This window comes from Drosophila subobscura, chromosome O, assembly GCF_008121235.1.
Source record: "Drosophila subobscura isolate 14011-0131.10 chromosome O, UCBerk_Dsub_1.0, whole genome shotgun sequence".
Taxonomy (NCBI): domain Eukaryota; kingdom Metazoa; phylum Arthropoda; class Insecta; order Diptera; family Drosophilidae; genus Drosophila; species Drosophila subobscura.
The window spans coordinates 1,171,756-1,199,677 of record NC_048533.1 but is presented as its reverse complement, the minus strand read 5'-3'; the positions used below and the strand labels follow the sequence as shown (position 1 = coordinate 1,199,677).

At 44.6% G+C, this 27,922-nt stretch overlaps 1 protein-coding gene across 9 annotated transcripts in view; it reads left to right on the top strand.

Moving 5' to 3' along the window:
* The window catches only part of LOC117897826 (maternal protein pumilio), a 220,786-nt gene extending 204,022 nt beyond the window's left edge, over window positions 1-16,764 (top strand). For 7 of the 9 annotated variants that reach the window (XM_034806880.1, XM_034806884.1, XM_034806885.1 and 4 more), the window contains 5 exons: window positions 7,221-7,676; window positions 8,007-8,223; window positions 13,806-15,053; window positions 15,118-15,286; window positions 15,363-16,764. In XM_034806880.1, the coding sequence (XP_034662771.1) occupies window positions 7,221-7,676; window positions 8,007-8,223; window positions 13,806-15,053; window positions 15,118-15,286; window positions 15,363-15,882 (2,610 nt within the window). In that variant the 3' untranslated portion in view covers window positions 15,883-16,764. The remainder of the gene's footprint in view (window positions 1-7,220; window positions 7,677-8,006; window positions 8,224-13,805; window positions 15,054-15,117; window positions 15,287-15,362) is intronic. The other 2 variants (XM_034806883.1, XM_034806879.1) reach the window with 1 other exon arrangement.
* Window positions 16,765-27,922: the final 11,158 nt, after the last annotated feature.

Sequence of the window (27,922 nt, the reverse complement as noted above, 5' to 3'; positions counted from 1 at the left end):
CCCTCCTACCATCCCACCAAAGCCCCAAACCCCCCTCCAAAGTCAGGCACGTGGCGGGGCGTGGCTGACCGGAGCGGGATCTCTATTTTTCGGTTGAAAAGCTGTCAGCGCAATTTGCCAGGGACATCGAAAATCAATGGTAAAAACAGGCACAATTGGCCCTGAAAAACCTGTGAAAACTTTGAACCTTGGCAGGTGTCCTGTCCCGCAGAAACAGATATGCGGGACGCTGGACAGGGGGAAACCGATTTTAATTGAAATTACGTGCATCCTGTCCCAGGCACAGACTTCATTCAATCAACTTGTGCAGCTGGAAAAGCCTTTAAAGGGACACAGAAAAGGAGCCCGAGCCACAGATCGCAATCAGCAGAGACGCTGAGAGAAGTGCCAAATAAAAGCCCCTAATTGACTTTCTAATAGTTCGGCAAATAGTTTCGTTCATTCGCAACGAAAGTATGCAACAAAGCTTGTCAGACAATCAAAGTTTGGTGTTGCACACTGAACACTGAACACTGAACTCACCCACAGCCCCCGCCACAGAGCCCCGCAAGAATCTTTGCCACACACAAAAATTTCTCTTTTCACTTTTTTCCTCTTTGCCAGAGATGCTGTGCTGGACGACTTGTTTGTTACGGCAAATAGTTTTAATGGGCGGCGGTTTTCCGGCGATGCGAGCCGAGCAGTCAAACTTTTCCCGAGCAAGACAATGCCTAGGCATGAGGCATGAGGCAGGAGTAGCAGAGGGTGAAGGGAGTAGAGAGGAGCGGGCTGGCCTGGGCAGGGCTCACTTCAATTTAAAGCAATTTGTTATGAAGTTCAAAGGCATCTGCGTGGTTTTACTTCCCTTGCAATTTGCAAGGCAATTAAACCTGACGGCGGCAGTGGCGGTGGCTGCTGTTGAAGTTTGTCCTCCCACCTTCGTGCTGCGGCATACAACGTTGCGTATGCGCAATGTTCGGCTTCGGCTGGAACGAACTGACATAAAAACTGCATAAATAAATCATTTGGGCAGGGGAAACCCCTCCCAGTTCCCATACCCATTCCACGTTCCCTTTACTCTCCGTGTAATTCCGTGATTGCGCATTTATAGCTTCATTTTCCTCAAACATTTTTACGTCCAATTTGTTGTAGGAGCAGGAACAGGAAACACGGGGGGTGAGCCTTTGTGGAGATGCTTCCTTTTGTGGTCATTTGCTGCGTCTTTTGAACCCAAAGCGCCCGCTTATCGAACATTTGTCCTGCGGCATTGGGCCATATTTTACTTTAAATGTCCTCCCCATGCAAATAGGGCCCTGCTATGAGCTCGGACTCAATGTGCCTTCAGCCTCCATGCCAACAGCCCCTCCATATATCAACATAGCATTTACCGCTCCACAAATTAAGGTCACATTTACTTAACACTCGCCCAGTTCTCCATTCTCTGCTCTCCATTCTCGATTCTCGATTCTCCTTTCTCTTCTTCATCATTAAATAAAGCAAACAAAAACGAAAACCGAACCGAACCGAAGCGAACCGAAACCAAACCAGACCAAACGTAAAAAGGAAATTGCGTAATTTCATTAATAAAATAACACTGAAAAGGAAATGGACCGCATTTTGGTGCTGTGGTGGTTTGTGGTTCCTGCCTGTGGTGTCGGGGATTTTATACAATCAGTTCTGGCACTGGGGCAACTGCAATGAACTCCATCTTATACATAGTACATCTGAGCAAAAGAGAAAGAGCTTCCACAGTTTACGGCTGGTAATGAACTCAAATTAAACAAATTAAATTCCCCCCGTAACCAACTCACAGTTTAGTTGCTTGATTAACCGACCAACTATTCCGCCGACTTGCTTGTCATCGATTTGCAAACTCCTTTCCGAACACATTATTGAGTGACGCAAAGTAGCTCAACCTATTTCCCAGGGCTCTGTGCTCGGTTCACACCCTGCGACATCCTTGAGTGCATTAAATGTATTGAAGGAACACGAGGCGGAAAGGTAAAATATCAAATTCCGAGCAAGACTTGTCCCGGCAACGCGCAACTGGAAGTTTCACCAACTTATGAAATGCAAGGCAAAGGTGGGGCGTAAATAGAAACTACAATGTAAGTCGGGGGCCCACCTTAAGGTGGGTCTTAGTAGGCCATCTCTATCCCAGGGTTTGGCTTATCCTTCGCCCTATCCTTCTCCTTCTTTGGTGCGCCTCTTGTGGCTCACGTTTCAGCTGGAAATTGCGAGTAACGAGGAAAATTAAAAAGCAATATACAAACAGCAGTCACGCACACACACAGAGAACAACAGTCGCAGCAGGGAAGGATGAAAAAAAGCCCAAACTCGAATTAAAGAAAGTCCTGCCTGCCATCTGTGTGTGTGTGTGTGTGTGTGCGTGTGTGGGTGTGTCCAAGGCCTAAAAGTAGGCATCAAAAGCACACGCGTGCGGTCATTAAGTAATTCGGTTTAATGGCCAGCGCGGGCGCTGGACCCAACCTGCCTGCGAGGACTTCAGACTACTTGTTGGCTTTTGCCCGAATGGACTGAATGGCAACAACACAGTGTCCACTAGGCAGAGGCAGTGACAGGGGACAGGGGACAAGAGGCAACAGAACAGAAGCCTGCCTAATGAGCCATACAGCGAGAACGTTCCAAAAGTGCTCTAATGTTTGTTTGTGGCATTAATTTTGTTTACAAGTCGTTTGTGCACTCACCCCTGAGGATGAGAATAGGGATTGGAGGGGGGCTTAGGTGGCATTCTCATGCTTATTTGCCATGTGGGCAACTGTCACTGGCTGCCTGTCCATTCATTAGCGGGGCTCGGCTACCACAATCGAGGAGGAGCGCCTGCTCTGCTCCATCATTCATATTCAATTGGCGTTCTGTTTTTATTGCGCCTTGAAATAGACTACAAATATTTGCAGGGCACTCGTTCCTGTACCCTTTCTTCGGTGGGGGTTTGCAGATGGGGGTGGAAATGGACACTTCCTTGAGAAGAACACTTAATTGATTGCCTTGCAGCTGGGCTTGAGGGTGAATGGGCTGTGGGCTGAGGGCAGGGTCTGACTGCGTAATTGATATTTAATTAAAGCGCAGCTCAGTCGAAGCAGTTTCCGAGTCACGAGGAGTGTCCTGCTGTCAGGGAGATGAGGCATGGGGATGGTGCACCGAGTAGTGTGGAAAGCTACTTGAAAGTGGTCGTCGTCATTGCAGGCGCCGGGATGGACTGACGAGGCCACCGATAGTGAGTAATGGCAGCCATCTAAAGACACTAATGGCCACAGCGGAAAGTTCCAGCTACCAGCTCCAGCTCCAGCTCCATCTTCAGAAATTAAAGTTGAGTTCTGGAAAATGCAAAAACGCAATTAATTTGGCGTAAAATCACCTCTGAGTCAATTGATTAAATTATTTGTAGGTGATCCATGACTCTGCCAGGTGAAAGTTTTAACAAATGAAAGAAACACGTATTCATTGTTAGGTTATTCTGTTATTTACAGAGAGTGTGTATATGTATACAAATTATAACCACAATTATTTTAAGCGGCACTGCGCGAATCGATCTCGGCTGATTTCGGCTAATTCCAATTGCAGCTAATGTTACGACAGTTCCACTGTTCCACTTTTTTCTCTGCTGTTTCTCTGCTGTTGCGCCAGTGCACTGTTAATCTCGTTCTGCTGTTGCTGCAGTTCACTGTTACTCTCCGCCTGCTGTTACTGGATCTCTGCTGTTGTTCTGCTCTCAATCTCACTCTGCTAGTACTGCTGAAACCGTTTCTCTTCTGTTAGTCTCATTCTCGTTCGTTGCTGCTGCTGCTGCTGTTGCTGTTCTGTTTCGTTAGCCGCGATTGCAATTCCGACTGTTTCAATGTATTGAATACTCGTTATTAAGTCAAAGTACTTCGTTCGAGCCAAAAGCAGAATAACAGAGACGTGACTGCAACCGACGGGACACTCATTACTTCTACCAACAATAAGAACAAATTTTGGTAAAAAATGGGTAAAAACTAATTGGGATCACTTGAGAACCATTCGTTTTCCGATGGACTTGAACAACAGCCACACTTGATGAAGCCGAAGCCAAAACCCCTGGCAACAACCGATAGAAACTATGTCAATTGGCCGAGTCGGGGCAAGCATAGGGCAGAAAACAGAAAGCATAAAACGGAGACCGAACAAAAGAAGGAAACACAATCCAATTGCAGCAAATCAAGCCGAAACAACTTTGTGTATGAGCTCCATCCTCTCCACTTGAAACTTTCCGACAAGGTGGGCGGCGGAGTTAGTCCAGGCTCTACTGCCATTGCCAGTGCCACTGCCAGTGCCACTGCCACTGCTGGTGCCTTTTTGCTGGCCATAATTATAAATCAACTAGCGAGTGTTCCCCACCTGCTGCCTGCCTGCTCCCAACTAACTAATCCACTCAGGCAAAAAGGCACAAAGCAACATTAAAAGCGGCAACTTTGCTCCACCTCCAACTCCACCTCCATCTCCCCCTTGTGCTTGTGCTTTTGCTTGCCTTTGCGACCCACTTGCAACAAGTTGGGGTTGGGCCACAAGGGGCAGATATTCCTATAGTTGGTTGGCTCACTTTCACTCTACGGGCGTCGCAGAACAGCAACAGCAACAGAACTGAGAGAGTGCACAGGAATGGTGTGGCGGACTGGCAAACAGTCCTTCCTGAGTCAGGTTCAGAGTCACAGTGCCGGGCATTTCCCCTGTGTATGACATCAGCTATAATTTCCATTACGAGTCGAGCGCTGAAAATTGTACACCAGGGAGCTTATTAAGCACGCGTCCTTCCCTTCCCTGTCCGTCCCTTCGCAGTGGAGTAATGTAATGTGCAAATGAAATGAAATAAAAATGTCAGAGACAAGAGAGAACAGAAAAATATTTAAGAAATCCATTACAGCATTTTCCATGGCTTTCCATTCACTTGTTGCCGCCATTTTAAGGCTGAAGCGGCGAATTCTTTGCCCCGGAACTTCCTGAAATGCGCTATTAGTGGTCTCTGAATAATTTCAAGCATGGATAATCTTGAGTGTAATCTCTTCTAGTCGTAAATTCTGCCACTGTCCAAGCCATTTGCGTGAATCACAGAAGTCTCTCGCAAGCAGTATGTAGGACGGGGAAGGAAGGTCCTGGCAGAACTTACTCGGCACTCGTCAACTAAATCAAAGAATTGCATTCTTTACGGGCGTGAAATTACATTATGTTCTCGCTCTCTCTCTTCCCTTAGCTGCCTTCGTATCCATAGCACACACACACACACACACACAATTTCCCTTTGTTTTCAATTTCGTTTTAATAATCAAAAAGGGGAATGGCGGGGGAGAAGTGGCCATGGCCATGGCAACCGACCTGGGGTGGAGCTCCACCCGTGGGGCTCTGATTTCAACGCTTTTTCGGCTTCTGATTATTATTTCATGGCGAGCCTTAGCTCCAGCCCGGAGTCTCGAGTGCGCCGCTCTCACGCGTTCACGCGCCTAAAAGTATCCAGGCCATGATATTTGCTTTTTATCGCCATTACAGCAACAGCACATCGACTCACCAGTAAATCCCAAACGCTCCACTCGTTTCGGATCTCGGGTTTCGCGTTTGGGTTCCGGGGAAGTTGGTGTCGAATTCCTATTTCGTTTTTTTCCAGAAGTTTTGCGTGTTATTATTATTTTAACTTTGCAATCTTTTTCCGGCACGTTTCGTTTTATTTGACTCTTTCCTCTGCCTTTTGCCTGCACCATTCATCAATAATTCACATTGATTTCTTTCCCACTGTTGTGCTGCTCCTCGTCCTCCGCCTCCTCCTAGTCCTCAATGCCTACACCTGAATGTTGGCCAAGTTGCTTGCCGCTCTTGCTTGGTTTTCATTTTCATTTCAACTCTCCCCGTGAACAATTGACAGGAGTGGCTACCCCATAGAGTTGGGGATGCCCCGCAGATTCATGGCAGATTCTTGTTTAAGCAATTCAAACTGTTATGCATGCGCCGCTCAGAGTTGGTCCTGGGGAAGGGGAATGCTAATATACGGCGGGGTTGCCAGACCAGCAGCCAGCATTGGCTCCAAAGTACAGCTCCCATCGTGTTCCCATCTTTGGCTGCCATCTTATGTTTCAACATTTTTTAAGACTGGCCTTAAAGACTGCTGCAAGAGGCAACAATTGTTACCAGTTTTTCCATTCGTTTGTTGTCGCAGTCTTTTCTTGCAACGCCCGAGTAGCCGTCGCTACTGGCAGTGATATGGCAACACTGCAGCAGACAGGCACAGGCAACATCCCACATCCATTCATCCATCCATCCATCCATCCATCCATCCATCGGATGGCAAGCAGAACACTCAGTCATGCGTTCCCCCGCTCGGTGTGTGCTCTGCTCTGCTCTGCTGTGCTCCTTGTGGTTTTCCTTCTTTTGCATACCCTTCATGCTCCTGCCCCCATGTGTCCATGTGTGAGTGAGTATCGTATGTTGATTTGATTGGATTTGATTTAATTTTCCAATTGAAAACACTTTATCATGTTTCCACGTGTGTGTTTGTGCAGGCAGCCCCATCCCATAAAGTGTGGAACAACACAAGATATTACAAATGCACACGAAACCAGTATCCAGTATCCAGTATCCAGAATCCAGAATCCCCATGGATGCGGCGGATACTTGATACTCGCATGATGTACAAACGCGACCCGGACGGGGCACTGTTGCACCCTATTACACGACAGATTCTCGTAAGCCAAGACGAATGGGCCAGGGCCCTATGAGAAATGATTCCAGCAACAGAGACTGCCAGATGATGCTTTGCATGCGTCAGCGGGCAGACCAGATTAGAATGGATTAGAATGGAATGGGAGGGAGGAAGGGAAGCCGAATAGGTATAGACATGTTTATGGACAGTAAATGTGTGTTGGCAAAATCTGTGTTGTAAAATCATCGAGTTAGAGACCGAAATAATCGAATTGTAATCGATTTCGTGTTCTACATGGCATTCCTGAAAGGTGTAAAGACAAAATGTTTTTGTGGCAGCTGTCAAACTGGAAAGCTGTTCAAAAACTAATCAAACCGAGTTCCAAGTCGCTCGAGAATGATTTACAGTTTAATCAATCCGAAGCAAGTGCCAACGGGTTGCATGGACACTGTGTATATTTTGCGATTCAGGACAGATGTGAGCACTTGGCAGCATCCCGAAGAGCTCTCGTTTGCCCGATCAATCGATAGCCAACCCGCAACTAACTCTCTGACTTTCGCTTTCTCTCCATCAGCAATTGTTCCGCTCGCAGAATCCAGGCCTTGCAGCAGCTGCCTCAAATGCAGCAGCCGCCGCAGCCGCGGCCGCAGCGGCCACATCCGCAAGCAGCGCTGTGGGGGCACCGCCCGGCGCTCCCAACGGTTCGCTGCAGCAGTCGCAGCAGCAGCAGCAGCAGCAGCAGCAACAGCAGCAGCAAATGCAACTGGCCGCTGCCTCGCAACAGTTTCTGGCCGCCCAGCAGGCGCAACAGAATGCGGCATATGCCGCGCAACAGGCAGCCCCGTACGTCATCAACCCGGGACAGGAGGCGGCCCCCTACATGGGCATGATAGCCGCTGCCCAGATGCCGCAGTACTACGGGGTGGCTCCGTGGGGCATGTATCCAGGCAATCTGATCCCACAGCAGGGCACCCAGCCGCGTCGCCCCCTCACGCCCTCGCAGCAGGGAGCCGAGAACCAGCCATATCAGGTGAGTTGTCCTTCCTTCCTTCCCACGCCGACCCCTCGGATGATCGAAGCCGCGCTTTGTATATACATATCTACATACATACATATGTACAGTATGTACACGCACATCTAAGCATTATGTACAACCACGAAATCGAGTGGGGGAGTGCCTGGGCTCAACAAGGGACCATGTAAATTGTGTGCACCTGCCGCCGCCGATACAAGGCTGTCCCTTGTACAGGGTCTCCCTGCTCTATTCTCTGTTCTCAATTCTCCCAACATTAACAATAACAAATGTAACCCTGTACAAATGAAACCAACCACAACGAAATCTGTGTAAAATATCGTCCAGGTCATACCGGCCTTCCTCGATCACACTGGCTCGCTCCTGATGGGAGGACCCCGCACCGGCACACCCATGCGACTGGTTAGCCCCGCCCCTGTACTGGTGCCGCCGGGCGCCGCCCGTGCCGGACCCCCGCAGCCGCAGGGCCCCCAACTGTACCAGCCGCAGCCGCAGACAGCTCAACAGAATCTCTACTCGCAGCAGAATGGTTCCAGTGTCGGAGGTAAGTCCACTCACTACTCACAACTCACAACTCACAGCCATCATCCCAGCAGTAATTAATAGCCAGTGTAATTAGTGTAAAGTGTTGCATACATATCTTCAACATCATCCCACTCCTGTATAGCCTGTAAAGTCACTAAACCTGGGGTTCATCCGGCAACTCGCATCGTAAGTCATTGCACATTATGATAGTGCTGAAGGATTTCAGGAGGGACTCAATCCAATTAGTGGATGTAACACAATATACCATACTTCCGCAGGACAACTATGATAATTCTCTCTGCTGTTTCGCCAGTAAACTCTTTTTATTTTTCCAAACATAATGCCATTTCAGACTCCACTCCACTCCACTCCACTTCACAATTCCTTCGACTGACTTGGGTTCCATTTGCTGGAAAGTTTGATATTCAAAGCGAGTGTCCAACCATTAGACGGGGCATGGGACCTACCTCCCTATTGATTGATAATATTTAAGCACAAATAGGTCGCTGGCTAGAGGAGGTGTGTCGCTCCCCAAAATTATATTTCCCATCAGTTGACTGGCAGGCAGCTCACTCCAGCCCACTCCAAGTCTATTTCAGACAAGTTGGCAGCACAAACTGGGGAAATTCTGTACATTGTACTTCAGCAGAGGGAGGCGGCGTCAGCTCTGCACTTGATGATGTGTCTTGCCGGTTGCCGGTGTCTGCGTGGCCAAAAATAACATTTTGCAATAGAAGTTGAGCTCCAAAAAGCTCCGAGCCTGCGGGGCAGCGGGGCAGCGGTGGAGGAGCAGTGCTGGCTGGATGAAAGGAAAATGTCGACGTTGGCTTATCATTGTTGCTGCAATCCATTGTTGTAAATTTATAGAATTTCAAATTATAATTAATAACAGCAGCAGCAGCAGTCGTCGGGCAATGAAAGTTTACACTTTGTGCTCAAACTGTCAGCCGTAGCTCCTCCCCCTGCCCCTCCCTGGTCGCCACTTTCCCCATGTCAGTTTCTCAATTACCGGGAAACAGACGAAAAGTGTTCGGGTAATGAACATTGCACGTTGAATGAAATTGCATTTGTTGTACGTATGTTTTAATTTGGTTTCGTTCAAAGTTGTTGCACAAACTTGAACCGACGGACTGTTCTGTTCTGTTCTGTTCTGTTATGGCTAGTTTTAAAGCGCACAGATCGGACGTGGACATGGACATGGAGATGGAGATGGAGATGGACAGCAGCAGCTCCATTAACTCCATTAACAATCGGGCGAAATCAATTATTACGCTTTCCGCCAACAGTTTTCTGAGCTGTCCAACGGCTGTCTGCCTGCTTCTCCCTCGGCTTTTACCGCATGCAAAAATGCCCGCACCGAGGCATTAATGGACGGTGCAATCCCGGCCATTATTATATCGTTAATTCATTTTGCCTCATATGGCAGTTTAATGAAGTTTTCTACCCTCCGCACAGCCAGGCCACTGTTCCACGTGACGTATGAGTGATTACGCATTTCAATTGTGCGAGTACACTGCCATCGGACTGTCGTAATTGTTTCTTGTTTCCCAGCTCACTTTCCAGAGACTTGACTTTAAGCCGAGTTAAAGCTCTGTGCCTGTTCCTGTGCCTGTGCCTGTGCCTGGCCCTGGCCCTCCCATTCAAATCGATTCGATTGCGAATTGGAATTCAATCAAATCTATTCCTAGATGCAAGGCAAGCTCCTTCGACATGCTTCAGTGGAATACGGCGATGCAGGTGATTAGGCTAAGGGTCTCTCGAGTGGTGTACCAGATGCACTGATCCACATATCCACCTCCGCATCCGCATCCGCAACCGCATCCGCATCCGAATTCACATCCCACATTCACTGCCAATTCCACTTGCAGCACATTCGCATCTCAATTACAATTAGCACATTGGGCCCACAGTTTGTCCTCCTCTCGCACAAATCCACACTAACAAGTGGGGCAGCAGCAGCAGCAGCAGCAGCAACCCACTCATTATGTTGTGCAATCGATGGCCCCTCTCCAGCGCTCTTGCTGCATCTGTGTGCAATGTCAAAAAGGCTTTTTAATGGAGATTATATTGTTTTAAGTGGCTGACTAAAGGAGAACAGCAGAACAGCTGCACCAGAGTGGGTGGAGGATGGAGAGAGGAATCCTTTTCTGTCTCAGAGACAAGCTGCAATTACAAACGTTAATGCACCTTGGCCCGGGTCTGAAGGGTTGCTCGTTGGACAATTTGGAACACGCAGTGGCAGACGACGTCGACAGGGGCTGAGGGCTGAGGGCTGGGGAACGAGAGATGGCTGCTTGACTTTGCAGCCGCCAAACCCATTTTTGGGGGTTGCCTTGAAAGCAGCGGGGGGAGCAGCAGGCAACAGCAGGCAGCATCCTCCTTTGCCGGTTGGCTAAATTATTATGTACACCTTTCGCATGTTGGCAACATGTGATTGCATCGAAGGCGGCACACACCCGCACAGCGAGAGGGAAAGTAAAAGCACCATGCCACCGTGCCACACATCCACCCAGCCAAGCACTTTGCACATCTCAATGTAGCACATTGTTCACCCTGCAACAACCACATTGAGCCGCTCTCTGCATCTGGCTTTTGTGCAAATGAATTCGTTTATTTTGTAAAATGTCAGCTGCTGTGTTGGCTTACAGCGGCACCAAGGGAAGGGGGCACAGGCGGCACAAAAGGCGGCACAAAAGGCGGCAGATTGGCGGTGTCGCTTGGTGTTGCACTCTGCCAGCAGGCTTGCTCCTGCCCCAGTCTTGTGGCGTGCGTGCGCGCACCTTACGCTTAATGACAGTCTCACCGACGCTTGCAACACGGAAAAAGCGTAGCGTGGCGTAGTAAATGGGAAGGGGATCGAGGAGGGAGCATTGGTACAGTGTTTAGGCTATTTGCTCCTTACTTTTCAACATTTCGGGAGTTATCCTTCAACAGCAGCCAGAAATTTAATTGTGCGCAGAGGAAAGTTTTTTGCAGTTCTCGCCGAGGCGGGGCGGCGGCAGGAGGTGGTTGCAAAATAGGAAATGCGAATGCGATGCTTAATAAATGACAGAAACACTTGGCCTGCCAGAGGGCCAGAGGGGCAGAGTAAAAGTTCTTAATTCCTGCATTTAAATTGCAACTAATTTCGCGCCTCATGGAAGCAGAAGGAAAGATAGAGTCAGAGAGGCAGTGGTCCTGAGAGAGAGTGAGCGACTGAATTCCATTTCAAATGCAGACGATGCCGGGGGCGGATATACACAAACAATTTGCTCATTGCTCGAAACGTCGCGGATGAGGAGTAGAAGTAGGAGGAGGAGGCTGCTGTTCCGCATCCTGCTTGTTTTACCTACAGGCCTCGACTCCGCTGCGCCATTCACTTGGCTTGGGATGGGTCTCGGTCTAGCCCCAGACTGGATCTGTTTTTATTTTGGTGGGGGTCTGGTGCGTGTAGTTGCACAATTTAAAAGAGAATTATTCATGCAATTTGCTTGTGGGCGGCACAGACACACGGCAGTCGCCTCTCTGTCTAAGCTCAAGTGAGAGTGAGAGCGAGAGCGAGAGTGTGATGGGATGGGATGGGGCGAGTGGGAAAGCGAGCGGTGCCCCGCGTTGGGGATACACTTTTCCAAATGAAACTGCAGCCATCACATGTCCATGTCTACACACGGACGTATATATGCATGTGTGTATTGAATATGCATGTGTGTATGTGCATGTGCGAGTGAGTGGACTGGAGGGGGTGGAATTAAAAGACGCCAAGTTTATTGCAGGCGACATTTTGTGGTTTATGCACACGTTCCGCACACAGCCGCGTGACGAGGGGCAGGCAGAGGACACTTGGTTCGCCCTTGGCTTAATGTAATGATTTTATGAATTATAAATGCACACACGTGCCCATTATGCACACGTTTCACTCGCACTCGCACTCGCACTCACCCTCTCCCTTGCTCTCTCTCCAAGAGAGAAGAAATGCCCGAGGCCTTATAATTTCCAGTCTTTTAAGAGTCGGTAGAGAGAGCGAGACACGGGAAACTACCATTACGGGGCCGAGGCAACTTTGTAAGCGCTGTTAAGTAGGCTATAAAAAAGAACAGTTTAGGGGCCACCATCCAGAGGACATAATGTGAAATGTAATTAGTGTTGAAGCCTCTGAAAGCAAGAACTTTACACACCCTTCATCTGGAGAGTGGATGAGCTTTACCACCAATGAAATGGCAAGCCAGAGGTGCACCTCAGCCAGCTGGCGTTCTGCTGGAATATTTCTCCAGAATTCAATTGGCTAAATGACTCTTTCAGCAGAAGAGTGTGCCCCCAGTTGCCATTCACCATTCAAGCACTCGGCTCTCAGCTCTCAGCTCTCAGCCATGGAACCGCTTAACTCCCCCACCTGGGAGCCACTTACTTCGGTGCTGTGGCAACCCCTTTGGCCGCAGCTGCTGGCCCTGCATTAGTTGTTGGATAACTTTCTGTGTCAACGAAGTGCACACGTGGCCATGCCTCGCCCTCTATTTATGGCATGTTCCCTGCCCAAAGGGAACCTCCTCCCACTTTGCTTCTCGGCCAATATAAATTTGTGCAATTAATATTGTGTCCCAATCCCTTCTGAAATTCTCTCCACACTGTTGCAAGCTGCAACTGCCGATGGCGATGCCTGGATGCTGCATACTCTGAGGGGTGTCCGGGTGGATCGCCTTGTCCTGCCTTGCCTTGCCTTGCCTTGCCTTGCCTTGCCCCATGTCTCGTACCGACAACTTTCGCTTTTCGTCGAGTTTCACATTTCAAACTTATTGCTCCATGGGTTGGGTCGGGGGTTGGTGAGTTCCGAGTAGCAATAGGAGATTCTTCCTCTGTAAATCTGTCACTGTCACTTCTGCACGAGTCTCCCCTTGTCTGTGAGGCCCCGACCTGATGGCAAATCAAATGCCAGTAACAGATTACAGCATCAATCAAGTTGCCACCGTCTTCGTCTTTTGCCCTGTCTAGCATCCTTTTACATCCCTCTGGGTGTGTGTCGGTAAACGGCTCGTGTGTGTGTGCACCATTAATGCGGTACATTATGGCTTAGATAGATGGGCAGGAGCAGAGTCAAAGGCAGAGGACTCAGATGTTGCAGCATTTGAAATGCCAACTGGCCAACGAGGACTAAGCCACCCACGCAGATGCGCCTCGAAGCTCGAAGCTCGAATCAGGCAATTAAGTTTTACAGGCGCCGTAAAGACACTCCACTTCACTCCACTCGAAATCCTGCCGCTCTGCTCGATTAATTACGAGAGGGCGACTATTGCAATGGTCAATTGTGCCACAGTTTTATATCCAACATCAAACTGAGACCGTAAACCGTAAACTGAACAACTAAAGGCTAGAACTGGCTTCCATAACTATACTATAAATATATACTTGCATCCTTTGATCCTTCTTCTTTCCCTAAGGCCATGAAAATAATCATATTTGTAGCAAACCCAGCCTTAACCAGACCTGAACCGTAGAATCAATGCTTCCAATATATGAACCACCGCAGCTCTATGTACTTCTGGCTGTCCCAGACATAACGAGGGAACATTTAGCCCCAGATTATAACGAAACTCCACTTATTCCACTCTGTGGTTCTTTCTTTTGCAGGCCTCGCCCTGAACACTAACTCGTTGACGGGTCGACGGGACTCCTTCGATCGTTCCACATCCGCCTTCAGTCCCTCGGCGATGGACTACACCAGCGGCGGAGTGGCGGCCGCCAATGCGGTCAACAGCACAGTGGCCCAGGCTGCGGCAGTGGCCGCTGCTGCCGCCGCTGCACGTGCCAAGTGGCCAGGAGCAATGTCGAGCGCCGGAGCCTATGGGGCCTTGGGAGCAGCAGCCGCTGCTGCAGCGGCCAACGCCTCGGCGAGTCCGATCGGAGCTCCGCTGACGCCACCGCCGTCGGCCCAGTCCTGTCTGCTGGGCAACCGGGCTCCGGGCGCAGAGTCCCGACAGCGACAGCTTGCCGTTGGCCTTCCGGCCACTGCTGCGGCTGCCCAGGCGGCCGTCAACAATATGTTCGGGTCCAACAGCTCGCTGTTCTCGAGCCACCTGGCCATTCCGGGAACTGCTGCGGCGGCAGCTGCGGCGGCGGCAGCAGCCAACTCTCGGCAGGTGGTCGCAGCTGCTGCTGTGGCGGCGGCTGCTGCCGGGGCGGCTGGAGCTGCAGGACCCCCGCAGCCGGGTAGGTCTCGACTTCTGGAGGACTTCCGGAACCAGCGCTACCCCAATCTGCAGCTGCGCGACCTGCTCAACCACATCGTCGAGTTCTCGCAGGACCAGCACGGATCGCGCTTTATCCAACAGAAGCTTGAGCGGGCCACAGCCGCTGAGAAGCAGATGGTGTTTAGCGAGATCCTGGGCGCCGCCTACAGCCTCATGACGGACGTGTTCGGCAATTATGTCATCCAAAAGTTCTTCGAGTTCGGCACGCCCGAGCAGAAGAACACTCTGGGCATGCAGGTCAAGGGCCATGTGCTGCAGTTGGCCTTGCAAATGTACGGCTGCCGCGTGATCCAGAAGGCCCTAGAAAGCATCTCTCCCGAGCAGCAGCAGGAGATCGTGCACGAGCTGGACGGGCACGTGCTGAAGTGTGTGAAGGACCAAAACGGCAACCATGTGGTGCAGAAGTGCATCGAGTGCGTCGATCCCGTGGCCCTGCAGTTCATCATCAATGCCTTCAAGGGGCAAGTCTACTCGCTGAGCACCCATCCCTACGGGTGTCGCGTTATCCAGCGCATCCTCGAGCACTGCACAGCCGAGCAGACCACGCCCATCCTTGACGAACTTCACGAGAACACCGAGCAGTTGATTCAGGACCAGTACGGCAACTACGTCATACAGCACGTGCTGGGTAAGTCCTCCAGCGAATCTTTGCAGAAGCAGCACTAACCTTGATTTTCCTTTCATGCGTATAGAGCACGGCAAGCAGGAGGACAAGTCCATTCTAATCAACAGTGTGCGCGGCAAGGTTCTGGTGCTCTCGCAGCACAAATTCGCCTCGAACGTCGTGGAGAAGTGCGTCACCCATGCAACACGCGGCGAGCGCACTGGCCTCATCGACGAGGTGTGCACCTTCAATGACAAGTAAGTGTCGCCAGCTGATGGCGGATCCTAAACTCAGTGAAGTGAGACTGACCTTTTTTCCCTTGCACCAATGCAGCGCCTTACACGTAATGATGAAGGACCAGTATGCCAACTATGTGGTCCAGAAGATGATCGATGTGTCCGAGCCGACGCAGCTTAAGAAGCTGATGACCAAGATACGGCCCCACATGACTGCCTTGCGCAAGTATACCTATGGGAAGCACATCAACGCCAAGCTGGAGAAATACTACATGAAAATAACGCCCATATCTGTGGCGGGAGCCGTCAGCGGTGCCGGAAGCGCAGCACCGACCACATCCACATGCTCGATTGCAGCGAGCAGTGCTTCCCCTGCCACCGCATCCTCTGCAGTCTCGCTGGACAACAGCAACAGCAACAGCACCAACTCCTCTTCGACCACCACCAGCATCGCCTCGCCAACGATTTGCTCCGTGCAGGAGAATGGCAACGCCATGATTGTCGAACCATCATCGCCAGCTGTGTCCGAGTCATCGTCTTCGTCTCCTGTGGTGGCTGCTGTCAACAGCGGCCTTGGGCCCATTGGACCACCCACAACCGCCAATGGTGTCCTTTAAAGACAAACAAAGAATAAATTATGCGGTCGATGTAGTAAACATAAACAACATTATCCTCCTTCTCGAATTGAGGTTTAGTTTTTAGTCTGCCATTTTCCAGAGGGTGGAGAGCAGAGAGCAGAGAAAAGAGAGCAAAGAGCAATGAGCAAAGGAGACGAGCCAAAAGCTAAAGCATACTATAAATAAATACATATAAATGTAGTCTAACTTATTGAAAAAGCAGCCGAATCGAGCTGCAATCAGAAGAGAACCAGTCCCTCGCCGGGCCATCGAAGAATTGTAAAGAAAGAACTAGCTCACGCACGCACGCACGCAAGCTCGCAGGACTCACGCACGCAAGCATACACGAATGCTTCTCGAATACGAGTGAAAGCAAACCCCCGAGCAATCACACACGCGATGTGGAATCAGCTTCTATAGCGCTCGATCGATCGCAGAGACAGAGTGCTCGAAAAAGGAAGAACGAGAGAAAGGAAACTCAAAACTAAGATTTGTATTTTTACGAACAAAAAGTAAATAGCACATAAATGAACGGAAGATTTCAAGCGAAATATTTGTACAATGCGATCGCATGTTTAAGTTTAACAAAAAAACAAAAGGAACGAATGAAAAACAAAGAAATTATTATGAATGTAATTGTCAAAGAAGCAAATTGTCTGCGTACACTTTCGTTGTAACTTTGTAAATTAATGATTATATAGCAAGCCTATCTGTAAATGATTAATGTTTCGACTGTAAATTGATAAGAGGACAACCGAAGAGCCGCAAATTGAAGGAGATTGCGGTGTAGCGAGTAGAAAGTAGCGAGTAGCGAGAGAGAACGCGAGAAAGAGAGAACGGCAGCACGAATATGCGTAGAATTTACAAGTGCGGTCAGAGGAACCATTTCAAATATACATACATACGATACGTTTATATAACGAATAGCAACATAAACCACACATAATGTAGAATGTAGAGTAAATATGTTAATGGAGCCAGCAGCTACCAAAACAATATGAAACCGGAAACACACGCATACACACAGGCAGACAGACGTTCGCAACACACACTCTCACTCACCACATTGAACGACTCTTCGACTCATTCGCGCTGCTTTTGCACTTTGTAAAATGTTGTATAAAAAAAACCCAAAACTACAAACCATGTAATGTATCGATGTAACCATGTAATTTTTCAATTTTTTCACATGTAAAATTTAACTGTTATGTAAAATTCTCATTAATTTTAACTGAACTATTTCTTGTAAAAAAATATGTACTTGCTGTGTATAGAGAGGGAAACGAAACCGATTACCATAACGATAGCGAAAAACCATGAAAAACCTACGGGACTCACACGCACGCACATCATACACATACACCTACATTGAAACACCTGTAAACACCTACATACATACAATTACACGTGAAACACTCATACTCGTACACATGCATGCGCATTCTAGGAAGCAAGCTAATATTATTATTATTATTATCACTTTTGTATACATATGTATGTACTTTGTAAATTTTTTGATTTTAAGTCACTGTAACCACATACCACTTATGTACTATTCTATTCTAACCTATTCTACACGCATGTATTTTTAATTGTACACATCCTACATGGACCCACGCACCCCGCGCACGCAAGATGGTGGTGGGTGGGCGCCAGTAGAGAGAATCGAACCCCCCCAACCTTGTTTAGATAAGTAAGCCCAACTGATTACCGAGTTATGATTTTTTTAATTGAAGATGATGATTTTTCAGCGATTTTTACTACTTGTACGAAACAACAAACAATAGAGGTAGAAAGAGGGCTGAAAAAACAATTATACGAAAAACCTATCAAATAAACCAAGCGAATGCAAATTTGTACTTGTTCCCATTTTTGGTTTCCCAAATTGCCAGTCAGTCATTGTCAGCCCACCTTACTGTACGATTTACATAGTATGTATTCATACGAATATGTTTAAAAAAAAATCCTGCTGCTGTCTGCAGTGGTTGCTTAAGACTTCAGAAAGTGCTTACTGTCCCTGCGCGACTTGAATCGCAATCGCTGTGCAACAGAATCAACATCTATGAGCCTCATTTCCCATCCTCCCTCCCACATAAGTGTATAGAATTGTTTTAGCACGTTATTGAAACACTTGTAAATTGCAAACAAAAATTGTATATGTATACATACATATGTATGAACATTGTAAAAAGTAACCAACAATACCAAGAGTACCAAGAATTTTGTACATTTTTTATATAAATTTAGACTATTTCGGGACGCCTTATTCCAAATACTAAAATACTGAATACTGAAATGAGAGATGTTAAAAAAAATATCGAATTTAGACCTTTTGTCGGTTTCGTCGAAACACTGAAGTATCCATTTAAAACGATTTTCGGAGATGAATCTAAAGTGTATTAATGCATACATATTTTTCTACACAAAATTTCGCTGTCGTGTTTTTGCCGTTGTTGTTGTCGTGTCATCATCATCCTTGTCCTCTTCGTGTTTTGTATATAACAAAAGTTAGGCCAATCATGGACCATTTGTAACTATACATTTCTGTACCCCCCTTCAACAGACCTGATACATACATACATACATACATATGTACATACATACACACCCGCAATAAACCGCCAGAGCTAAGAACGGCTCTTCGGGATATCTGGACATCGGTATGTCTGGGCAAGTGAGCGCATTTCAAGCGACGGCGCGAGCAGTAGTTTGGTATTATTCGTTTTGTATTTTTAGTTATTAACTAATCAACTGCCTGTCTCTAGAGCGCAATGCACTGATAATTTTAATTCATATAATCCATATAGGAATCCCCATTGTATGTAGGAACCTCGACAGTCTTCTGTATTGTAAGAGATATGTATGTACGTACACTTGTATGTACATGCTAGACGTTACACGTTCTTTGCATTTGACTCCAAACACACGCACACACGCAAACCCACATCCCATAAAGCAACTATATAAGGAGGTCTCGTCGGCAAAAATAGGCAGCACGTACGAGTGAAAAGTGCGAGTGAAAGGGCTCTCGCTGTAAGTGTGAGGGCAACGACAATGGAATGTACTGATTAACCGTTTGAAGGCAATGTGAAAAAAACATAATAAACATAATAATTGTTTCATAATTTATTTTTAATAGTTTGCTACATGATAGTAGTCTTTGTTTTGAAAAAAAAACATTTAGAAAAAATTTGACAAAAAATTTTGTCCGCAACCAACCGTCCGCGTCGACAAGCAAACGAGCACTCAAAATAGGCAGAAATAGCGAGTAACTCTGCCAATGACGAGACCTCCCTATATAGTTTCTTCATGCATCCGCCCTAACATTCACAAAAACAGAAACACATACATACACACAGCAAGCTGCTTAGTCGTAATCATAAGTGTAAGCCTGCAACTCTATATATACAAACATAGAAACATATATATACTACATATATACAACAAACAAAAAAACAGATATAAAACATATGTATTACTTTTAGCTTTGAGGTCGAGACGTATAGCAACGTTTTTAAATATGTATGTATATGTACATAAACTGTAAATGCTAATACAGAGGCAGCGACACATTGAAATTTACACGCAAGGTGGCGTATTCTACAAGCGCCCAGTTTTTACAGTAACCTTTTTTTGGAACGCATGTAGATCACTCGAAGAAACAAGTCGGAACCCAGTAGAAATGTAGTGTAACTTTTACAAGATCCATGTAAACTTGACTCATGAAGTGTAATGTGTTTTGTGTGCCACTGGCCCACGAGGTCGGACAGTCAAATACAAGAGGTTACGGAAACCCAATGAAAATTGTACATTTTTCTTTGCGAACTTTATTGTAAAAACGAAATAGGAAAAAAAAAATTAATAACGATATTTATTTTGAAAAGGCATATACACATTACCGATTTGTAAAGTATAATTATAGTATAGACTCTATACTATAGACACAGCAGCAGCAGAAATTTGTAACATTTTTCGACAGCAGAACCGTGTAGACTAAGCTAAGGACTAAGGACATAGCTAAAAACCATACACTGAATAAAAAATTTGTAATTTGTTGTAAAAAGAAAGTACGAATCGAGCGAAGATGGACGGACACTGGATGGGCAGGCATTTCCTGAAGACGTTAAGAAAACCTATAAATTATATAAATAAAATATACTAATATATACATACATATAAATATAAATTATAAAGGATAATTACAAGATGTATTTTGTAGTTACACACACACACTCGAACCCTTGGAAACCAATCCAGGTATACAAGCAGAGCAAACCCTTAGTTTTGTAAACGTTTGCAATTGGCGAGCAATTGGCAGAAGTTACGAGTACAAGTAGGAGTACGAGTATATACATACAAAATTTTGGAACACATTTGAGCATTTGATTTACATATGCATTAGACTCTTATGTTTATTATGATGATACAAAATATGATTAACGCTAATTTCTTTGTGAAAAAAAATAAAACAAGTTTATTATGTAGCAAAACGCAAACGTTTTATTTCTCAATTTTATCGAATCAATTGGCCCTTCTTCTTTACCCAACACGCACAGTACACACAAATGGATTCGGAATAAAAACTCGAGATCGAGCTCTATATTATTAAGTTTACTGCTTCAAGTTCCGCTTCAAGTTTCAAATAAATTGGATTCAATGGAAGGCTGCGATGACATAAAAACTAAAATCAAAATTGATATTAAAACGACATGAAAGAAAAAAATAACATAGCATTATGTATACATAAAAAAAAAATATATATACATACATATATACGTACATATATAAATAACACACTAACCAATACCTACAGCCCTCCCCGACACCAACAAAACGGCACAACAAACGTGAGGTGAGCGTCAAGCTTGAGGCGAGGCATTTTATAAGACGCATTTTTTATATATGATTAGACTAGCTGTCTATATGATATGTACACCCAAGAAATGATCAACTTTTATAATGAGAGCCAGTAAGTAAACAAGAAATATTTTTTTAACAGCCATGGCAAGCACAACTTTTACCAGGCCGTCAATTTTAACAAGATTATACATACGATACGAGTACTAAAAAAGAATACCTACTAGCCTAAAACCAAAAACCAAAACCAAAACAAAAGCAAAAAGCAACAATAAAATTCATACCATACACCATTTATCATGTAGTAGAATTTTTCCAAATTGTAGAAATGTATACATAAATATATTTAGATTTGTCCTTGCACTCTCGAAGTTCGGGTAGGGTATGCATAAACTGGTCATTCCTTGTAATCAGTCATATAAATGGCGAGAACTACAATAAAACAAGCGAAAGTCTTTTGAAAATCCATCAAAACAAATACCAACCAACGTACAGTATAAAAACATAGTTTTATTGTACATAGGGAGAACCAGGAAGGCCAATGCATTCTCGTATTTAACAGCAAGATGTATGTAGGTGTTGGAAAGTGGAGGGTCGAACTATTGAAAAAAGCAATCAATTACCTCGAGCCAGTTATATTCCCTGAATTCCCTTTTCTAACCCTTCAAGGACCACATCTTACGATCTTCCACTTGACTTTTGGGGTGCTCAAAGAAGCCGCTCATGACCAATGCTTGAACTCCTTTATATACTTATGTATGTATACATACATATGTATGTATGTTAAAATCCCATAGCCTCAACAATCTGCACTCATTTCACAAGAAGAAAAACTTGATTTAAGTTATACAAAGATATTAACGAGAAGAACCCTAAACGTTATTAACCACACATGTACGAACGAAAGATGAACATAACTAATGAACAAAACTTGTAACTAAATACTTCTAAATATTGAATAAAACGATATAAAAAATGTAAATCGCCCAAGTACGCTTTTGATTTTGTTTTATTTGGCATGTTACATCAATAAAGTAAAAGTCAGCATTATTGGATCGTTTTTAGGTCAAGAATAGAGCTCCTTCTCCTTATCCTGCATGTTGATCATCGTCTGCTGCTGCTTGTTATTATACCCGGTTCTCGAAGAGTAAATAGGGTAATTGTATTTGTGCACAAAGTGAATGTATGTAACGCACAGAAGGAAACGTCTCCGACCCCATAAAGTATATATATTCTTGATCAGCATCAATAGCCGAGTCGATTGGGCCATGTCTGTCTGTCCGTCCGTCTGTCCGTCCGTCCGTCTTGTTTGTCGGCTAGTTCTCAGAGACTATAAAAGCAAGAGACACCAAATGTTGCATCCAGACTGCTATATGCTCACATTGAAACCAGTGTATTTCAAAAATAAGCCCAATGGCTCAACATAATTCAAATCTGATGAATGGACTAGCAGGTCTAGTACCTGGAAGTGAAAAATAAACAATTTTTTTTTGTTTAACCTGCGTTTATATTTATTCGTTCATTAACGGACGATTTAAAACACAGGAAAATCAATTAAAAACATGTGCTAAAATATGAAAATAAAAAAACCCTTCGTGAATAGGTAAATACAAAGAAAACTTACGCAATCTACTAATAATCTTACTGCAGTAATTTTTTAGCTTATTTTCTGTTGGTTCTGAATTATTTAATAACTACCTCTGGTAGGTTTATAACTATAATTGTTCCCTATGAAAATAATTAGAAAGTCAGGGATAAGGAGATTTCAGGAGAACAAGGTATGGGACTTGGTTTGTTATGGAACCTTTTTGAAGGAATGAGTGTCGCGTAAATCAGGAGAAAAACCTGATCCGAAACGCATAGCCCATCGATCTAAACAGCGTCCTGATGGCATATTTAAATGTAAAACATTTCGGAGATATTTATATGTCCTTGACGAGTAAAACCTTATATTTTGCGCAATTACTTTCTGAGTGGGGGTAAATTTATTTGACCCTTTTAAAAGCATGGTAGATATGGCTTTTGCTTCCGGAGACACATGAGACATATTTGCTATTAAGTGAAGAAAACTGGGTTTGCGCACGGGTTGACGTTTGGTGCGAGCTATAACCTTTCTAAAGTTATTATATCGTATCTTCTGCTTGTTATATTGTTCCTCTTTTTTTTGTTTTTCTGCCAATAGTTCAAAACATTTTTTTCGGTAATATGTCTCGTTATGCTCTTTTTCTGCGCAATTACTACATCGTTCGATGTCAATAGATTCAGTATTTTCTAATGTATCTTTATCAGGCGTTACTGCAGGTATTGTATTATTAATAATGTTTTTATAATTATTTGATTTCAAACTGTTTTCTATTGATTTGTTATCTAACGAATTTCTTAAAAATGAATTCTCATCACAAGTTCTTGCATTCAATGGAGCCAATACGGAATTATCAGACAAGTTCAATGTTGGAATTGCTCCATTGTTCAAACCATTCTTCCCTAACCACTGGGCCTCAAAATGACGTTCGCAAATTAGTGAAGTTCTTTTCATAATCATTCTATCCAAATTACACGCCTCAACCCACTTATTGAAGAAAAATAGATACGATGGAAAAGAGAATAACCTCACAGGAAAATCAGTCGAGCTCTCTATATTTCCTAAACGGCAGGAGGATATAATGCATTTTCCATTGGATTTTGGCTTGTGTTCATGATTAGCAGACGGCTCGTTTTTGTCTTCAGCTTCGCAAATTTCTATAACGCTCGATTCACTACATTCCAATGGATCTACATCAGAGGTATCTGTGTCGGAATCTTGCTCTAATTCGTTCGATATTTCCTTATTATTATCCGCATTGCCCGGTTTTACTCTCTTTGAGTTCATACTATTTTCTGTTTGTTTATTGCTAGCTGAATTTCCTGAAAATAAATTCTCATTACAAGTACCAGTGTTCGATGGTTCAAGGTTTAATGTTGGTATTGCTTTAGCTTTTAATTTACGCTTGCCAAAAAACTTGGCCTCAAAATGGCGCTCGCAAATGCGTGCTCTGGGTTTATATTCATTTTTGTCAAAATTACAAACCTCAGCCCATTTACCGAAGAATAATTTATCTTTTGGAAATCTGAATAATCGAATAGAGGACTCTTTCGAAGTATTTCTATATCCACAACCGCAAGAAGATATAATGCACTTGAGACCGGCTCTCCGGATGTCTTTTTGGCTGGCATGCGCATCTAAATTTTTTCCATCTTCGCATATTTCTTTATCATTCGATTCATTATCATTAGTTTTCAATCCATTTCTTTCAGGCGTGTCTGTTTCGGACTCTTTCTCTAGATCGTTTGATTTTTTATACTGTAAATCGGCAAGTTTGACTAAAGTTATTTTCATTCGGTTTTCTAATCCGTTTTTGCCTATAGTATTCTCTGACAAATCATTATCATCACATTTATTAATTTGTAATGGATCATCATCAGCTGTTTCTGTTTCGGCCTCTTGCTCAAAATCGATCGATATTATTAGTTCATTAATATTGTCCTCATCGGCCTCTTTGATTCCCTTTGATGTCATCCGATTTTCTATTGGTTTGTTGTCTACTCTATTTTCTGAGACTGATCTGGGACAGTCTGTAACTAAGCAGCTTGGGTTCATGTTCAAAGTTGACCTTAATGGCGACGTTTTCCATATTAAGGCGGGTAGGTCATCATCATTGTTGTTTTTACCAGAAATACGAGCATTCAATGGTTTCAGAATGGAATGGATTAATGTTGGAACCGTTCCGGGCTTTAATCGAAGATTTCCAATACATCTGGGCTCAAAATGCCGTGCGCAAACTCGTGAAGTTTTTCTGATCATGTTTCTATCCAATTGACAAGACTCAATCCATTTGTCAAATAACACTGGATCCGTCGGAAATCTGAATAATTTAACAGGGGATTCTTTCGAACTATTTCTATATCCACGTCCGCAGGACCCAATAATGCATTTGGCTCCGGCAATTCGGTGGTCTTTTTGCAATAGATCTACCACATTCTAATGGCTTAACATTTGACTTCAGATTTTCAATTTCTGTTTCGGACTCTTGCTCTAATTCTTTCGATATTTTATGATTATTGTCCACACCGGCTATTTGATTTTCTATTGGTTTCTTGTCAACTGGATGGTCTGAGAATGTTCTCGATTTTGATGTTGATGTTGGACTGTCTGTAGCTAAGCAGCTTTGGTTCATGTTGACGGTCGACCTTGATGAAGACGTTTGCCATGTTAAGGGGGGTAGGTGATCATTGGTGTTTTTTCCAAAAATATCTGCATTCAATGGTGTCAGCAGGGAAAGGTTTAATGTTGGAACCGATCCGGGCTTTAATCCAACCTTTCCTAAACAATCGGCATCAAAATGTCGTTCGCAAACTCTTGCAGTACTTTTGACCATCTTTCTTTCCAAATCACAAGACTCAATCCATTGGTCATACGTAAATTGATCCGAAGGAAATTGGAATAATCTAATAGGGGAATCTTTTGGACTATTGCAGGACGGAATAATGCATTTGATACTGCTCTTTTGGAAGTTTGTTTCCATAGTAGGCAATAATAATAATAGTGCATGAATTAAACAGCAGCCGCCCGTACTTACAGAGAAACTTTCTGAAATGCAGCCAAAGGTTTAAATATGTAAAACAAACATGTTCAACGATACTAAGGGTCCTAGGATACCCACTGGTGGATCGGAAAAGAGTGGTTTGAGATAGTTGTGCGGTTAGGAAAGTGCCTGCTAAGAAGTCACGGGATCCAGACCAGAATCTTCAATACAGCGCGCAATACGGTGTTTGGGGCGATAGCCCGGCAGAGGCATCAAGAGAATGCCTGAATAAATGTAAGAAAATAAACCAACGTTTTAATCGGTTCAATAAATCACTTACAAAGCGATGTGTGTGCGTGTGTAGATGGGTGGCTTGCAGCGGCAGCCCAATTACTTTGCAAGCGAGATGGCTTCAATAGTTTCGGTAAGTCGCTGCAAGAGAGGTAGAAAAACGAATGACAATTTAAAAGTTCAATGAGGTAGAACTTATCAGCGTAAAACCACTTATCAAAAAACTCCTAGAGTGGTCAAAGGGACCTAAAACTGGCTGCCTAATCAGTATGGGGGATTGGCTCCCAGTGAGAGAGTTTGGCGTTGGCTCTCTTGAGCATTGAACGCAAAGCGACTCTCGCAAAAACAAAGTTTGGTTTCCTTTTCAAGTCTGCTTCGTAATTTCATGTGTGCGGTGCCACATCCATACATGATGGCAATGTGTGTATTCATTCTCGACTTCATAAGCGTTTTCATTTTTAGCGCTTGAGACGTTTGACACTTTTGTGTTGCTTCTGAGCCACATACCATTCCAAATGAATACCCTCAAGACTTTATGAAGAAGCTTGCCCCACAATATCAAAATAAATATATTTTGTGTGACCTTTATATTCTTTATATAATTTAGGATGAAAGGGGTAACGGATATAAACATCTGATATGTATACAAATAATGAATAACGGCAATTGACTTGGCGTAATATTTGTAAATACGAAACCAACTTGAAAAGGAATATACCCGGCACTCAGTACTACATCTGCAACTTAGCGGTTATTTGTCAAATTTTACATTTTTTCTTCATCTGTCATCTACATCAACAACACTACTCAAGCCAACACGCTCCTTTAGCTCGCCACCCTCCCCTAGAGACACACTTTGCAGAGTCAGGGCAGAGTCGCGGCAGAGGCAGCGGCAGAGACGTGTCAGGGGCAAAGGCCATAAACTGCGCGAAGCAGAGTTTGAATGCTGCTACTGCAAATTAATTTCTTCATTGTGGCTATAATAATGATCCAATCGGATCCCAATTTGGTGATCTGATAGATAAGGTCATTCCCTACGGAATGGCGTTTTTAGTTTTCTGCTATCTTCAAAATTGTAGATTTGGGAGGTTTTCGCCCTTTTGCGGAGGCGGAAGGGGGCGTGGCTCATTTTTGAAATACACTGGTTTCAGTGTGAGCATACAGCAGTCTGGAGCCAAAATTTGGTGGCTCTAGCTCTTATAGTCTCTGAGAACTAGCCGACAAACAAGAAGGACGGACGGACGGACGGACAGACAGACATTCACTTTGTGCACAAATACAATATACCCTATTTACTCTTCGAGTACCGGGTATAAAAACAAACAAATTCTTTTTTGGCACAGCTGCCATGTCTCCACTTATAACTCTATGCTGACGGTAAACTGTTGCATGTCTCTTCCATTGTGTCAGTTCCTAGTGCAGTAGCCGTTCACTTCGGCTTTACGGTCACCGTGCGCAGTAAAGAACGCAATTAAAGAGCACAAAAGTGGACCAGAAACAGAAGAAGAAACACCAACAGGAACAGCACAGAGGAGGACAAAGGCAGAGCCTAGATTAAATCTTTGTGGGTTCAGAGAGCTGCAGTTGGACGTAGTGCTCCTGAGCTGTGCAAATGTTTCTTCAATTTTTATACCCGGTAAACGAAGAGTCAATGGGGTCTATTGTATTTGTGGCGGAAAGTAGATGGTGAATTTATGTTACGCACATAAGGAAACGTTTCGGACACCATAAAGTATATATATTCTTGATCAGCATCAATAGACGAGTCGATAGAGTCATGTCTGTCTGTCCGTCCGTCCGTCTGTCCGTCCGTCTTGTTTGTCGGCTAGTTCTCAGAGACTATAAGAGCTAGAGCCACCAAATTTTGCATCCAGACTGCTATATGCTCACATTGAAACCAGTGTATTTCAAAAATAAGCCCAATGGCTCAACATAATTCAAATCTGATGAATGGACTAGCAGGTCTAGTACCTGGAAGTGAAAAATAAACAATTTTTTTTTGTTTAACCTGCGTTTATATTTATTCGTTCATTAACGGACGATTTAAAACACAGGAAAATCAATTAAAAACATGTGCTAAAATATGAAAATAAAAAAACCCTTCGTGAATAGGTAAATACAAAGAAAACTTACGCAATCTACTAATAATCTTACTGCAGTAATTTTTTAGCTTATTTTCTGTTGGTTCTGAATTATTTAATAACTACCTCTGGTAGGTTTATAACTATAATTGTTCCCTATGAAAATCCGTAGAAAGTCAGGGAAAAGGAGATTTCAGGAGAACAAGGTATGGGACTTGGTTTGTTATGGAACCTTTTTGAAGGAATGAG